General features: G+C 16.9%; 3 protein-coding genes across 3 annotated transcripts; 1 reads left to right on the top strand and 2 right to left on the bottom strand.

The window, feature by feature from the left end:
• Nucleotides 1–2491: 2491 nt before the first annotated feature.
• PF3D7_1301400 (Plasmodium exported protein (hyp12), unknown function) lies at nucleotides 2492–3792 on the top strand (the record flags this gene model as incomplete). The annotated part of the gene is made up of 2 exons (XM_001349821.1): nucleotides 2492–2566; nucleotides 2722–3792. The coding sequence occupies 2 exons, from the start codon at nucleotides 2492–2494 to the stop codon at nucleotides 3790–3792; spliced, it is 1146 nt and encodes a 381-aa protein (XP_001349857.1).
• Nucleotides 3793–5336: 1544 nt separating this feature from the next.
• PF3D7_1301500 (Plasmodium exported protein (PHISTa), unknown function) lies at nucleotides 5337–6398 on the bottom strand (the record flags this gene model as incomplete). Its single annotated transcript, XM_001349822.1, has 2 exons — nucleotides 5337–6074; nucleotides 6210–6398. 2 exons carry the CDS (start codon nucleotides 6396–6398, stop codon nucleotides 5337–5339), a joined length of 927 nt encoding a protein of 308 aa, XP_001349858.1.
• A 2694-nt stretch (nucleotides 6399–9092) lies between these two features.
• On the bottom strand, nucleotides 9093–13126 carry PF3D7_1301600 (erythrocyte binding antigen-140; the record flags this gene model as incomplete). The annotated part of the gene is made up of 4 exons (XM_001349823.1): nucleotides 9093–9166; nucleotides 9299–9381; nucleotides 9511–9589; nucleotides 9730–13126. 4 exons carry the CDS (start codon nucleotides 13124–13126, stop codon nucleotides 9093–9095), a joined length of 3633 nt encoding a protein of 1210 aa, XP_001349859.1.
• Between the last annotated feature and the right edge of the window lie 4148 nt (nucleotides 13127–17274).

The raw sequence follows: 17274 nt of genomic DNA on the forward strand, positions 1-17274 counted from the left end.
TATTAGTTTATAATACCTTCCTATGTTGTTTCAAAATAAATTGAATGTCATAGACACTTTGTTCAAAAACAAACTACATTATTATAAAATTATAAACAAAATGAAGACATACGTTCACATATTATTATTATTATAAACGATTTATCGCGCTAAGAACATACTGAGATTATATTAATATAATTAAACATAGAAATGGTTAAGAATACCATTTTTTAACGTCGTATAAAATTCAACATATATATATATATATATGTGTTTATATTTATTTATATTTCATTTTTTGACAATGTTCCATATGTATTCTCTTTCATATTCCAATAAAAATAAATGAAATATATAAATTTTACAATACATCATATATTCTTTTGTACATTGATTATATTTATAAAATGTATTAACATATAACAGATAATAACAGTTATTAATTTTATTTATTTCGTTTCCGTCTTTTAGTTTTTATATGTTCTCTTCTTTTATTTCTTTTTTTCTATAATATAACACGAACATATGTTACTTTTTACAGTATATTAAATGCTACAATAATACATTTATTTATTTATTTATTTTCCTTTTTTTTTTTTTTTTTAATTTTAATAATATATATATTTAATAGTTAGGTAATTTATATATTTTTTAAAGTTTTACTATTATTATTTTAATTCCCCAATTTCTTCTTAGTTCCCATTATAATTTTAATGTTTTTTTTTTTTTTTTTTTCTTCATTTGAACTTTTTTAATTTTATTATCATCATAATTATCAGTATTCTTATATTGTTACGATTTGAAATATTCATTAATGTCTTCATAAAAGGAATACTTTTTTCAAATGTTCTTATTATATTTTTCTAGAGAATATAAAATTCCTAATATTATTCATTCTATTACTTATATAAACAATTTTTTAATATTTTTTTCAATTTATTATGTTTTAATTTTTTTAAAGAACTATTAGGTAATATATATAATAATATATACTTTTTAAATTAAATATTTTACCACATTAGTATCAATAATTTATAATACCAAAGAAATAAATCGAAATATTAATAAATAAGTAGATAAAAAAATCATAATGTATATTTACATCTGGGAAATTTCATATAAATATTTATTATATATATATATATATATATATATATATGACAAAAATAACATGTATGCAATAACACCTTTACAAAATATATGAGAAATTTCTTTTTTTCTCTTATATTATTTTCCTTATTCATATAGAATGTAGAATAACAAAAAATTTCATAATTTTTTAAGCAATTTCCATGAGCATTCATTTAATAAATATTATTTTATTTATTTTATTCTTTTTGTATTTTTTATTAATTCAAAAAATCCCCCCCCCCCCCCAAAAAAAAAAAAAATAAAATAAATAATTAATTAATTAGAACTTAAAAGAAATGTATTTTATTAAAAATAAATATAAAGCCTTTCTTATTTAAATTTTATATTTAATAATATGTAAAAAATAATATATTATAATTTTTCCATATATTTTTTCATTTGTTATAAATGCATATTTAAATATTTTTTTAAAAGGTGATATATGGGAGATATAGAAATAAATTAAGGAAATAATGAAAGAAAATTGAAATTTTATTCACAATTAATATAATTATTTAAAAAATAAATTAATAATATCATGTTTATTTTTTATTATTATTATTGTTTTTTTTAATTCTATAATAATTATTATACATTTATGAATATAATTATATTTTATTTTTATTATTTAAAAAAATTTTAATATTTAACAAAATAAATATTATTCTAAAATATAATATATGAAAATATAAAATTATATATATATGTATAAATTTTATATTATATTTTGTTTTTGTATTTGTTTTTGTTTTTGCTTTCTTTTTTTTTTTTTTATTGCCTTTTTTTTTTTTTTTTTTTTCTGTTATATTTCAATGTTTAATAAAGATCCAATAAATTTTATAAATATAATACAATTTTTTGAATAAATTTAAATTTTAAGGATACTATATTAAATCTATAAATAATATTATATATATATATATAGTATTTATATTAAATTTTTTGTTCGAACATAATAAGCATATATTCATCAATATTTTTATATATACATATAACATCCTAATTATAATTTAACTAAAATTTTATTTTCATTTTTTTCTTATACATAATTCAATTTTAATGATAACAGTATTTATACGAATTACACATTACAAGAAATCCTCTTTAGAACTTTAAGACGAAAAAAAAAAAAAAAAAAAAAAAAAAAATTAAAAAAAAAAAAAAAAATGCACATTTTTAGAAAACATATTAATAATTAATATATATATAAATATATATGTACACACATATACATGTTGAATCTATAATAATTAAGCAACTATTTATAATATAATACATAAAAAGAATATATATATATATATTTAAAAAATATTTTATATATAATTTATGAACTTTAGTAATATTTTCAAGAAACATTAAATTAAATATATTATATAAAATGTTTTCTTCTACAACAAATATATTTTTTTCATTAGTATTTCTAGTTCTATTATTATTATTATCAATTAAAACTGTAAGAAAATTAAAATATATATATATATATATATGAGAAATTAAAAAAAAAAAAAAAAAAATTTTCTTTTTTTTTATTTGTGTATATAAAAATATATGATATGCTTAATTATATTGTTAAAATTTAATATTAAATTTTATATTTTTTATTTTTAGAATATTCTGGAAAAATCATCTGAAATTCAAGGAAGAATATATAATGGATTATATTCGAAGCATTTTAGATTGTTAGCAGAACCATCTTCACATGGCTCTTCAAAAAAGACCATGAAAGAAAATGAAAACGAAGAAGAAGATGAAGAAGTAAATGAAGATCAAAATGAAGATCAAAATGATGATGAAAATGAAGATCAAAATGATGATGAAAATGAAGATCAAAATGAAGATGAATATGAAGAAGAAGATGATGATGAAAAAGAAGATGAAGAAGAAGAAGATGAGGATGAAGAAAACGAAGATGAAGAAGATAATGATAAAGAAGACGAAGATGATGAAGATAATGATGATGAAGAAGTAAATGAAGACGAAGAAAATGAGGAACAATATTGTGAATTAATACCTATTCTACCAAATAGCTCGGAAGATACATTGAAAAAATCAAAAAATATGAATATACCAAAACATAATGCTAATAGCGAATATTTATTAGATAAAAATTTATATGATCTAAAGACATTTAAGAATTTAAATGCTGCAAAAAAAAATTACGCAGATAGTATAATAGACAATATGGATCTTACGGAAAACGTGAAAAATATATTTAAAGAATTTTTATATTATTATATAAATAAAAAAGACCCCAATTATCAACTTAAATTATATAAGCAAATTGAGCCTGATATAGAAAAATACAAAAAAAACCACGTAATTTGTAGTATTATAGATTTTAGAAATCTAAATAGTGACCTTCAATATTTAAGGAACCCTAAAGGAGACTTTCATGTACTAAGTAATGAAGAATATGAAAACAGAGAAAAAAAAAAGAAAGAAAAACAACAAAAAAAAAAAGATAAATTACAAAAAAAAATAAAGAAGGAACAAGATAAAATTAAAAAAGAACGAATAAAAGAATTGGAAAAACAAGAAAAAATGAAATACGAAAAACAAGAACAAGAAAAAGTGTATTTGGAAAAAAAAGAACTACAGGAAAAACATGAACAAAGTCAAAAGCAAAAAGAAAAGGAAATAAAGGATAGAAGAAATAAGCTTCTTAGCTTAAGACACTAATTTTAATATACTAAATATTTAAATTTATCATATATTCATATTTGTTATTAAAATATATATTAAATCACGTATATATATAGATATATATACATATAGATAGATGCATACATTTATTATCCATTAAACAATACAACTATTTTTCTGTATTTTATATTAATTTCCTTTTACAAAATTTGTATTTTAATTACATACATGTTTATACATTATATTTTATATGTATATATATATATATATATATATATATATATATATATATTATCCATTAAACAATACAACTATTTTTCTGTATTTTATTTTCATTTCCTTTTAAAAATTTTATATTTTAATTATATATGTGTTTATACGTTACATTATATATATATGTATTATCCATTAAACAATACAATTATTTTTCTGTATTTTATTTTAATTTCTTTTTACAAAATTTATATTTTAATTATATATGTGTTTATACATTATATATATATATATATATATTTATTGATTTTCTTATAAATTTTCTTATGTGTATTCTTTTTTAATATACATATATATATGCAATATTATCTCTTAATATAAACCAAATATAAATATTTTTTTAATTAAATTAATATTAAATAAAAAAAAATGTAATAATAAGGGGATATTATATTTCTTATTATATTTAATAAATTTCATGTATAAAATATTAAATAGATTTTATACACATTATTATATTTTTGAAAGATGTAATAATATTTTTTTACAATACTTACATAAATTATAAATATATATATTTATAATACTTCTTTATAAACTTAATATTCCATATAATTATTCATTTTATTCACTTTATAGGAAGTTATATATTTTATAAGAATAATAATAATTTAACAAATATTGGGTTCAGGATTAACAATATAATGATAATAAATTAGAATAATATTAAAATACATGTAATTTATATAATATTTTATTCATATAAATGTCTCTTATTAGCTATATATATATATATATATATATATATATATATATAATATTTATGTGTATTTAACTTTATTCATTATCCTATAAAACATACATCAATGAATATTTCCTTGAAAAAACATTTTCCTATTTCTCTATTTTTCTAATTTTTTTATATTTCTATTTTTCAATTTGTCTAATTTTCTAATTTTTTTATTTTTTAATATATTTTTCTATAAATTTAATTTTTCATAGAAATAAAGATATTTATAAGTTATAATTTTACATAAAAAAAAAAAATTATAAGTTGTATTTTTTTTTAAAAAATATTAAATACAATGTATAAGTTAAAATACTATATCCAAATATATATATATATATATATCATGGAGAATAATATTAAATTACAACAAAAAAAAAGGAAGAGATAAATGTATATTCCCAGATTATATATATGGAATATATTATAATGCTGTGATAATCATTAATTTTATAAATAAACAAAAATTATAATTTTAACATAATATTTCCCTAGATCATGCTTATTATAAATTATTTTTCCTTCTTTAATTTTAATACTTTAGTATATGCATAAAATGTCATATTTGTTTTATTTCTTTTCATATAAGTTTATGTAGTTTTAAAACCTTCATTATATATATACCTTTATGTTTATGATAGAGATAATTTATTATTTTTTCCATTTTATCAATAAATGCAAAAATAAAATTCTTTAATTTCTCAACTGTTCTTTTTTTTCTAATTAGTTTATAAAATTTATAAGTATATGATTTTTCATGTGATGATAATGTTTCATTAATTTCGTCCATAAAATCTTCTGATATTTCCTTTCTAAAACAAAAACACTTTTGTTTTTGCATTTCTTCATATTCATCCATATAACCATCAAGATAAAAATATAATTTTTTTATCATACGTCCTAAACCTTCCTTTGCTACACTTATTGTATGTTTCCATATATTCTCAAGATCTTCATCTGACGGAATTTCTTTTAATGAATTGATAATCTGAAATAATTGTTCTTTTGTTAATGGTTTCGTAGTATCATTATAGTTTAAATTTAATGAATCATTAGACTCAGTCTTTGATATATATCCTGAATCATTATGCTTATTATGAATATACATATCATTCTTTGACATATCGGCATTATCCATATTATTTTTATTCATATTATTATGGAGGTTCCGTGATTCATCATCTTTTTTATTTCTTATACTATTTTTTGAATATCTACGTTCCAAGGAACTATAATAATCATTTTCGTATTCATCTAAAATACTTGCATATTTATTATTAAAGTGTATGGATGAAATTATTCTATTCTCATATAAAGTCTATACAAATATATAAAATTAAATATATATATATATAACATGTTTTATATTAATTATACATCTAATGAAATAAAAAAATAAAAATAAACACATAATTATATATATTTCACATCATTCATATTTCTATTTACTTACCATCAAATTTATAAATGAAATTGAAATTATAAATATTAATAAATATGTAAAGATGGAAATTTTATACCAGTTTTTTCTTTTTTTCTTTTTATAATTTTCTATATTTAAAGTGAATATATCATTATTTTTTAGCATATACAAAATCTTATATATAAAAAATATGTGGTTCATTTCAATCAATAATTTCATTTTTATGGTAAATAAAAATATCTCCCTCCTTAATTGTCTATTTTTTCTTTTTTTTTTAATATTATATATGTGTCTCTTCTATAAGGAATAATGTATTTCATTCATCCTAAAATTCAATATATATCACATTTTAAATAAATATATTTACAAAAGCATAAAAAATACTAAAAGAATAATAATAAAATAAAATTTAATTATAAATATGTTTATAATTATAATTGCTTGAAAATTTTATTCTATACACATCATATATATATATATATATATATATATATAGAAACAATTGAATATTTGTTAAAATTTAAAATTTCTCAACTCTCTATATATTTAATATAAAATAAATAAAGACCTTACGAAATTCATTTTTCCTTATTATAAATATATGACTAATATTACTATTTGTTATTTAATGTATATATTACATATAATATTTCAAGTGATTTACAAAAAATATATATAAATATATATATAAAAATACATATGTATAAAAATATTAATTGATTATCTTATTAAAATTTATAATTCTTAATTTACAATATATATATATATATATAATATTAAAATAAAAAAAAAAGAAGAATATATAAAATTTTTAAATAAAAATTAACTTTTGTTTTTTCATTTTTTTTTTTTTTTTTGCATGAGAAATTAAAAAATTATTATATTAATATTTGAATAACTTTTATAAATATTATAGCCATATTTTTTTCTTTATCTATCTATCATTCTTTTTTTTTTTTTTTTTTCTTTTTTTTTTTATTTAATTAAAATAAATATAACACAAATATTAAAATTAAAAATAAAGTTTACAAATTAATGCCTTTATTAATATTTATAACATCTAATAAATATATCTTCTTTTTTACACCTATATATAATATATATATTTTTGATAGGAAAAAAAAAAAAAAAAATCAGCACATGTATATATATATATATATATTACCTACACTTAATCCATAATAAGTGTATTTAATTTATTAGTAATAAAACTATAACATTAAAATGACATATATATTACATATTATATATATAGGTATATAAAAAAATATAATAGTTAAAAAATTTATAATTTATTCAGTGTTTCCTAAAATATTTTATTATATGTATAAAAAAATTTTACTAATTATATATATGTAATACAAAAAATCTTCAAATCATATTTTTTAAGTAATATTTCTATATTTTTAAAATATATTTCTATGTTAATATGAAAAAATTTATTATAAATTAAGATGTTGTAGTATTATAATGATTCCAAAAAATTATATATATTTAATAAAAATTTTTTATTGATAATTAGTTTATTAATTAATATTGAATAGGTATATATTTAAAAAACACATGTACGAGTATTATATATAAATATATATATATATATATATATATATATATATATAATATTATATTTTTTTTCATAATATATATCTATTTTATTGAAATTTTTTATATATGAAATAATATATTATTATGTATAATTTATATTTCATATTATTTTAATAAAAGGTAATATTTATAAAAATATCTATATTCATAAGAAGAATAAATACAATTTTTGTAAACATTTATATGAGTTATTAAATAAAAAAAAAATTTCCATTTAATAATAAATTATTAAATAGAATATAATATATATAGCATTATTTTCTTATTCCATAAGTTATTTTACACATGAAAAATAAAAATATAAAATTATAAGATTTAAATATATTATTGTACATATACCTAATAAGAATAAAATATAATTGTCCTTATAAAATAAAATTGCGTTCTACAAATGCCTATGGATAATAATATATAAAATTATATATAAATAAATATATATTATAGTAATTTTTTTTTTATATAATAATTATATTATATTTAGGATAAAATTATAACGTCAACAAAAAAAAAAAAAAATTAATTTAAATGGATTAATCCTTATATTTCTATTAGGTCCTTTTTTTATTTAAAGAAGGCACATATAAAATATGCCAATGTTTTTTTTTTTTTTTTTTTTTTTTTTTTTCCCTATTTCTTTGCATTATAGAATATTTTTATATAAAATATTAATGTACATATAAATATATATATTTGTATTTTTTATAAACATGTTTAATTATTTAAATATTTTAACACACTCATATTTAGGTTACAATTGTTATAGACACATTTAAACCTCATTTTATTATAATATATAAATTATTCAACAAAAGTATTACATTTTATATGATTTGTAATTATCAAAAATCATTTTAATGATTTTATAAATATATACATAATATAATTATGGTCTTTCAAACAGAATAAAGAAAAATTATATAATATATATATTATGATAAAATATAAAAAAAGTACAAAAAAAAAAAAAAAATAAATAAAATAGAATAGAATAATATAATGTAGAATAAATTTATATAATAATATAATTACATTATTAATTAATTATATGAAAAAAATTTATATACCAATTTACAAATTAAAAAATTGTTATTGTATATGTATAAATTTTTCTTATATACATATTTATAAATCATTATATATATATTTATATGTATGTAACATAATAAAAAATAAAAAATAAAAAATTTCATATAGAATATTAAAATTTGATAAATGTTTATAACTTTACACAATTTAAAAACAAAAAAAAAAAAAAAAAATATTTTATAATTTATTATAAAATACATTGAATTATTTAAACTATTGAAATTAATACATATTCTTTTCATTATAATTGTACTCGGAATAATCTGAAATGTTTGTCTCTTGTACTTCTTGATTAACTGAGAAAAAAGTAAATAATATAACATTAAAATTTATATAACATGTATATATATATATATATATATATATATATATATATATATTCATTTATTTATTTAATATGAAATTTTCACTTTTTATATTAATCTTACATATGCGCGATAGTTTATTTAAATAATTATTTTCTTCAAAAGTTGCTTCTATATTAGATTCTCCTATATCATATTCTTCATTACTATATAAAAAAATATATATACATATAAATATATAATATAATTTATATTCTTGTTAAAACATAATAATAATATAAATAATATAAAAATTAAAAAGTATAGTCATATTTATTTAATCTTATGCGTGTAACCTTTTCCCCATTCTAGATGCTGAACTCAAAAGTAAGACTATTACAACTAAAATACCTCCAGCAGCAAAATAAGGAATGCCTGTAAAGAAAAAATAAAACATTATATAAAAAAAAACAAATAAATTTTATAATAAAAAAATAAATTATTTAAATTATATTTAAATGGAAAATTTAGATATTTATTTTAATTTAGTTATTTTCATTATATATGAAACATACTTGATTGACCCTCGCTTTTAAAACATTTATATTCTGGACTTTTAATTTCAGATTTTATACAATTATAATATTCAATTGAATAAAAGTTAAAATATTTTAAACAATAATCTGAAATCTGACAACATAATTTCTTTCTTTCTTCTCTAGAACAAGGACCCGGTGAACTATTCCTTTCGTCAGAATAGGTACAATATTCCATGGAATATTCATTGTTGCATTTATTTTGCTTCGATAATTTAATTATTTCCTCCCTTACTCTTTTAGTATCTCTAGAATTATATTCCTGTATATTTTTCTTATGATCATTTTCGGAGGAAAAATTACTCCTCTTTGGATTATCTTTATAATTAACACTATTCCCCGCACTTTCCTCTTGTCCTCTTATGATTCCATTATTCTCAATTTGCGTTATATATTGATGATGTGCATTGTTATTCGCCATTCCGTTTCTAATAAAATCATGGCTATTCACACGTCTCTCACTTACTATATTCGTACGACGTACATCATGAGTATTTGATGTTGTATCACCCCTACCATTTTCACTATCTCTACTAGAATCGAAACCCTCTATTTCATTAATTTTATCATCTGATGGTAAAGATGCTAATGCATTAGGTGTATCTCTATGAGGGTTTTGTGAATCATATGTATTTTGGGTATTATCCTCTGAAGGAACTTGTCCGATTGTCAAAGAACCTGAATTATCACTAGAATGTGAACTATTTTCTTGATTATCACTTTGTTCATTTCCTGAACGGCCTATTTTAATATCTTGTGCATTCGTTGTTCTATTCAGGGAACTTTCCGAATGTCCATTCGTTATATCAGAAGTATTTGAAACACTACCTTGTGTATTTGAAGCATCATGAACTTCATTGACATTGTTCGTAACACTTGGATCATTAATATCTAATATTCCTCTTGTTTCACTTGAACTTTCATCACCACTTAACTTTTCTACATTAATTGCAGCATCACTTTCTGGTTCATGACTAACCGGTGAATCTGATGTTTCACTATTTCCAGTATTTGAGGTATCCTTCCCACTTTGTTGTTCATTTATATTTGCATTAATACTTATTGGCGTTCCATCACCAAAAGTATCTGAAAATGTATCTATATCATATATATCGTGTTTTGTTTTAGGATATTTAATTTCATTTAAATATTTTATTTCATCACATTTTTTACACATATCTTCATATTCATTTGGACTCTCATTAAAAATTTTATCATCGAAATTTACATCTTTACATTCTTTGGATTTTTCTTTTAAGTAAACATTGGCTTCTTTATTTTTTACTTCATCAATATTATCATACATCTTTTTATTTTTATCTTTTGTGTATTTATCAACTTGTTTCTCATATTCACTTTTTTTCAAATCTATCCATTTTTTATATTCACTACATTTATTTTTACATGTATTTTCATCACAATCTTTTTTCTTACATTCTACCTTAAATGACTCAAATGAATATATTTTCTCTTTTCTTTTCTCACAAAAATCGTCTCCCCATTCCTTAAACCATCTTAAAAATTGAGGAATCTTTTGAAACTTATCATAATCTTTACACGTTTCCTTATTTTTAAGTACTGCTGACATTACTTTCCATACATTCTCCTTGTTTTCATCCCACCATTTTTCACGAAAAATCTTCAAAGATTCTTCATTACGTTTTTTATCTTTGTTTACTTTATTTAAATTTTCTTCCATTTTTTTACCATAATAATCTTTTATTATATCCGATCCCTTGATAATATCTGCCAAATCTGCATAACTATTTTGTATTATACTACACAATGCATTTTCATCCTTTTCCTTATATTTATATTTTAATAATTGCGCCTCATATATTGAAGCTCCAAGTAAATGTTCCTTATAATCTTCCTCATGACCACGATGTAAAAGATATGTACGTCCAAGACATAAAGTTTGTCTTCTGGGGGGTTCACATGTACCAGGAAATTTGTTCGTAAATGTTCCAGTACAATTCCAACTTTTTTCATTATTACTTTTATAATTACATCCAAACCCTCGAAGATCATTAACATTAATTTGTGATGCAATATCTACATCATTTTTAGCAGGACCATTTAGAAAACTTTTAATAATAGTAGCAGTATATCTGCAATCACATAAATCATCATATTCCTTTTCATTTTTGAAAAAATCATCTAAATCATTTTTATTATTTTTTTTAAAAAGATCATTCAGAAAATTATTTTTATCCACTCCTGAATTTTTCTTTTTATACAAGTTCGTCAAAACCTCCATTTGTGTTTTACTTTTTTTCATAAATGATGTATATGAAGAACATGGAAGCCTACATCCACCAAAACATGCTTCATATTTTTTGTTTTCAACACACTTATCTTTTATATTTAAAAACAATCTCTTCTTTTCCATCAAGAAGTTTTCATTCCATTCTTTTATCCATAGATTAATTTGAGGTTCTTCCGCGGGAATTATGGCACATTCTTTACTTATGTTTCCTTTATGATTTACTATCATGTGATTCCACAAATTTGCTTTATTTTTTTCCCACCATTCTTTTTTGATATTATTTAATTTTTCAACATTTTTTTCCTTATAATAATCGGAGAACTTCTTATTAATATATCCTTTGACTCTATCTGTATTACCACCAAAATCCATATCATCACCTATAAATGAATTTCTAAAATCTGAAAAACTATTTCTTAATTCATTACAAAATATTGAGGGATCTTTTCCTTCATTTTTGTTATATAATAATTTTGCTTCTGTATTAACAGAAATTAAAAATATTTCTTTAAACTTTTCCATTGTTTCTAAACGTGAGTTTAAAAAATTTGCAATACATAGTTGTATTTTTCTATCAGGAACACATACAGTAATTTTCTCACTGTTTTCTCGACATATCCATTTTATTGATTTTCTTTTTATTCCACAAGCAAACAAATGAGTACGTTTCTGTATAAACGTATATTGTTTATTATCCTTTCCAATAGATATTTCAGAAGTATTTGCGAAATTATTACTATTTGTATTTCCAGAATTATCTTCATTTTCGGAAAGTGAATTAAATTTATCATTCCTATATGAATATGAAGGTGGAATTATATCATATGATTTTGTTTTATTATTTATAAAACTTAAAGACCTTTTTTTTTTCACACTTTTATTTTCTACAAAACTGTTTATTAATTTATTATTTACATCTTCGTAATCTGAATCATATATATTAGTTTTATGATTATTATTTAATTCGGGTGAATTTACCCTTGAAATATCTGATGATTCATCTTGTCTATTATAAAGTGTTCTACCTATAATTGATTCATTTATTCTTATTACATTATATAAAAAAATTAAAGGAATTAAAAAATATATATTAAAATATCCTTTCATTATATATAATTTATTGGTCTAATTATAATTATATATATATATATATTTATTTAATTAATTATTTATATGATATAATGCTCATAAGAAAACGATATTATAAAAGTACTATATATAAATATATTTGGTAGTAAAAAAAAAAAAAAATTAAATATTAAAATTTAATTAAATATACATATATATATATATATATATATATATATATATATATATGTACAACCATATAAAATTACAACCCAAAAATTGAATTAAAAATTAATTATAAAACACATTTCAAAATTAATTTGAATTATATTTAATTAATTAATTTAAGCAGTAGAAATATTAACCATTTAATTATTGAAGTTAATTCTTTTTTTAATTCTTAACTTACTCTCTCTTTTTATTTCTCATTTGTTATATTTTTTTTATAATTTTTCCCATTTATTTTAAAACCTTTTTAATAATAAAAATTAACATACATTTTTTATGAATAAATAAATAAAAAAAATATATAATATATATTATATATATATATATATAATTACTACATATTGAAAGAAATATTTAAATATATAGAATTGTTCTAGAGTATGGAAAAAAAAAATATAAATATATATATATATATATTTTTTAAATATTAATTAACAGAAAAAAAAAAAAAAAAAAAAAAAGGAAATAAATGAATAATCAAATAAATTTTAATATCATGTTATATATTTATTATCAAATTCTTTTTTTAAATATAATATTTATATATATAATATATATGTGTAATTTTAATATATAAAGTTTTTTATAATGAGCCTTTTTCTTATCTCTTATTTAATTCTTACACTAATTTTATATTATATAATATAATTACTATAAATGCGTTAATTTAAGATATGTTATTATAATATTTCCCTCTTATATAAAAATAGCTAAATAAATAAATTATAATAATTAACAAAAAAAAAAAAAAAATTATAAAAGAAAAAAAAAATAACCATAATATAAAAAAAAAAATAAAAGAAAATAGATTAAAAAAAATTAAAAATTATTTATAATTATAATTTTTAATAATCCTATAATTTTATAATTCACTAATTGATCCTCAATAATTATATTTTTTACAGATCTATTTTTTATTTTCACCGTGTAACTCTTAGTAAATTCAATCTTATTATTTTTCTTAATTAATAAATAAAGTTTCTTTTTTTTTTTTTTTTTTTAAATATATTTGTTAATCCTATATTCATAAAAAAATAATTTTAAATTTATTTTAAATATATGTTTTCATTCCTTTTTAAATTCTTTTTTTTCTTTTCCTTCTTTTTTTACAATTTTATAAACCTAATCAAAAATGTGTGTATTTAATATATATATAATATTATAGGTTTATAAAAATTATGAAAATTAAAGTGTTATAAATATATATATAATATTATAGGTTTATAAAAATTATGAAAATTAAAGTGTTATAAATATATATATATATATATATATATATATATATATATATATTATATAATAATATTAAAAATATTGGTTTATTCTATTTTATTTAATGTTAATTTAATATTTATTTCCTTATTTTTTTATTATATAAAAATTGATATATATATATATATATATATATATATATATATATATATATTTATTTATTTATTTAAATAAATTATGAACTGAATAATTTTAATGCTTAACATAATGCGACTGAGTTTTTACCTATATTATTTTTTTAAATTTCCTATATAATGATTTTAATTATTCACTAACTATTTCTTTTTTTTTTTTCCATTTCCAAAATGTATGATATATATTATTAAAAAATAATGTATCATTCCTCTAAATGTTTATATATATTTTTTATTATGAACATGTATACTGTGGATTTATGTTTATATATACAGAAAAATATATTTATATTAAAATATTTTAAAATGTGTAATAACAACAAAAAGCTTATTTATATTATACTATATTATATTTTATAATAATAAATTTCCTTTTCCTTTAAATATATATTTCTCATTTAAATTTATCTTATGTTATATTATTATTATATTTAACAAAAAATTAACACTTTGTAATTATAAATAAATATAATATTTTAATGTGTTTATATATTTAAAAACACATATTTGATGCGTAAACATTTTTTATTTGTCGATAGATTTATATTTTAATATTTTCGTGTGGTCATTTCATTATGTTATATTTATTGACATCTTTGATTCATTTTATAAGATTCTTTGTAATTTTATAAACATATAATACATTTATTTATTATAATTTTTAGTATAGAATTTATTATATCTGAACAATTAATATTCTTTTTATTTATATATATATATATATTATTTTATTTAGTTGTATAATATTATATCTTATAGACATATATTTTCTCTTATTGATGTTAAATTATATAGAAAAAAAAAAAAAAAAAAATCATAAAATCAGTTTATAATAAAATTAATAAAAATATATAAATTAATGTTATATGAATAAATAAGTTCATTTTTTTCTTTATAAAAAAATATCATATTTAATATAAACCAAAAAAAAAAAAAAAAAAAAAAAAAATATATTTACTTTTAATCAAATTACTTATATATTAAAAAATTTAGTATAAACTATTACACTTTTTTTTTTTTTTTTTTTTTTTTTTTTTTTTAATATATTATTATTATATATAATAAGGCTTTTAAAAAAAAAAAAAGCAAAAAAGAAAAAAAGTCTACGAATAAATAAAAAAAAAAAATACATATATATATATGTGTACATATTTATACAACAATCAAAACATATACTTAGACATTTTATAAGACATATATAATTATAACCAATAATTAATATTTCTTAATAATAAAACCTATATAATTTCAAATAGGAAATATCTTAATTATATATCAAAAAAACAAAATAATATGCTTTATTTTTTAAAAAAAGCAATAAAAATGTACTATCCGTTAAATATGCATACATATAATATTATTTATTTATTAAATTTATAGTACTCAAAGATTTTTATTTTTGAATACATTAAATTTGTAAAATACGTATTTACTATAATTTCCTATTAAATACCTTTATTAATATAAAAATAAAATACATATATATTTAATGGAAAAATATATTAAATATAAAACAGACAATAAATTGAAATGTATAAAAAGGAAAATATATTTTTTAAAAATAAAAAATGAAATATGATTTACTTAAATATTCCAATAATAATCAATACATATACATATTTATTTAACTATAAATAGTCATTCTTACAAAACTTTTAAAAAGGAATATACATACATACATACATATATATATATATATATATATATATGTATTATACATTATATTACACTTCCTATGTCTATGTTTAAAATATTAAACTTAATGCCTTTATAGTTATGGAAAATATAAATAATAACAATGTGTTGACTTTTGTTATTTTTAAAATGAAGAAATAATATATAGGTACATATATATGTGCGTCATTCCCATATCCCTATCCTTTATTATATTTATTTATATATTTACCTTGAAATATATTTCATATCTTGGGGCTTAGTCCATTTTTAATACTTTAAATATTAATCATATCAAAATAATAGTTACTGCCCAAAATATTTTGAATTTACTTTTGCTTACTCTTATAAATAATATAATTTTTCACTTATATTAAAACAAAAAAAAAAAAAAAAAAAAAAAAAAAAGTTATTTAAAACATTCCACATTATATAAGTAACTTCATATCCTTTTTATATATTTTATATTTCTATTTAAAATTTTATATAACATTTTATCCAATTTTTTTTTTCTTCTTTTTTATATTTTCATACTTATAAAATATTATCTAAATTAATATTATTAATTTAACATATTATCCTTTTTTCTTTTTATTAATAATATTATACATATATATATATATATATATATATAATATATTTATTTATTTATTATTTATTTTTTTTAAAGAACATTTCATATTACACATGTTAATAATTTAATAAAAAAAAAAACAAGAAAAAAACATATGTTTAAAAGAACAAATAAAAAAAAAAAAAGAAAAGAAATAAATTCTAGGATTCTTCTAATTCTTAATATTTTATTAATGTGTAAACGTAATTTATTTTTCTAGTAGTATATTTTTGTTTTTCTTTTAAATAATTAAAAGGAATTCATAA

This window comes from Plasmodium falciparum, assembly GCF_000002765.6.
Source record: "Plasmodium falciparum 3D7 genome assembly, chromosome: 13".
Lineage (NCBI taxonomy): Eukaryota > Apicomplexa > Aconoidasida > Haemosporida > Plasmodiidae > Plasmodium > Plasmodium falciparum.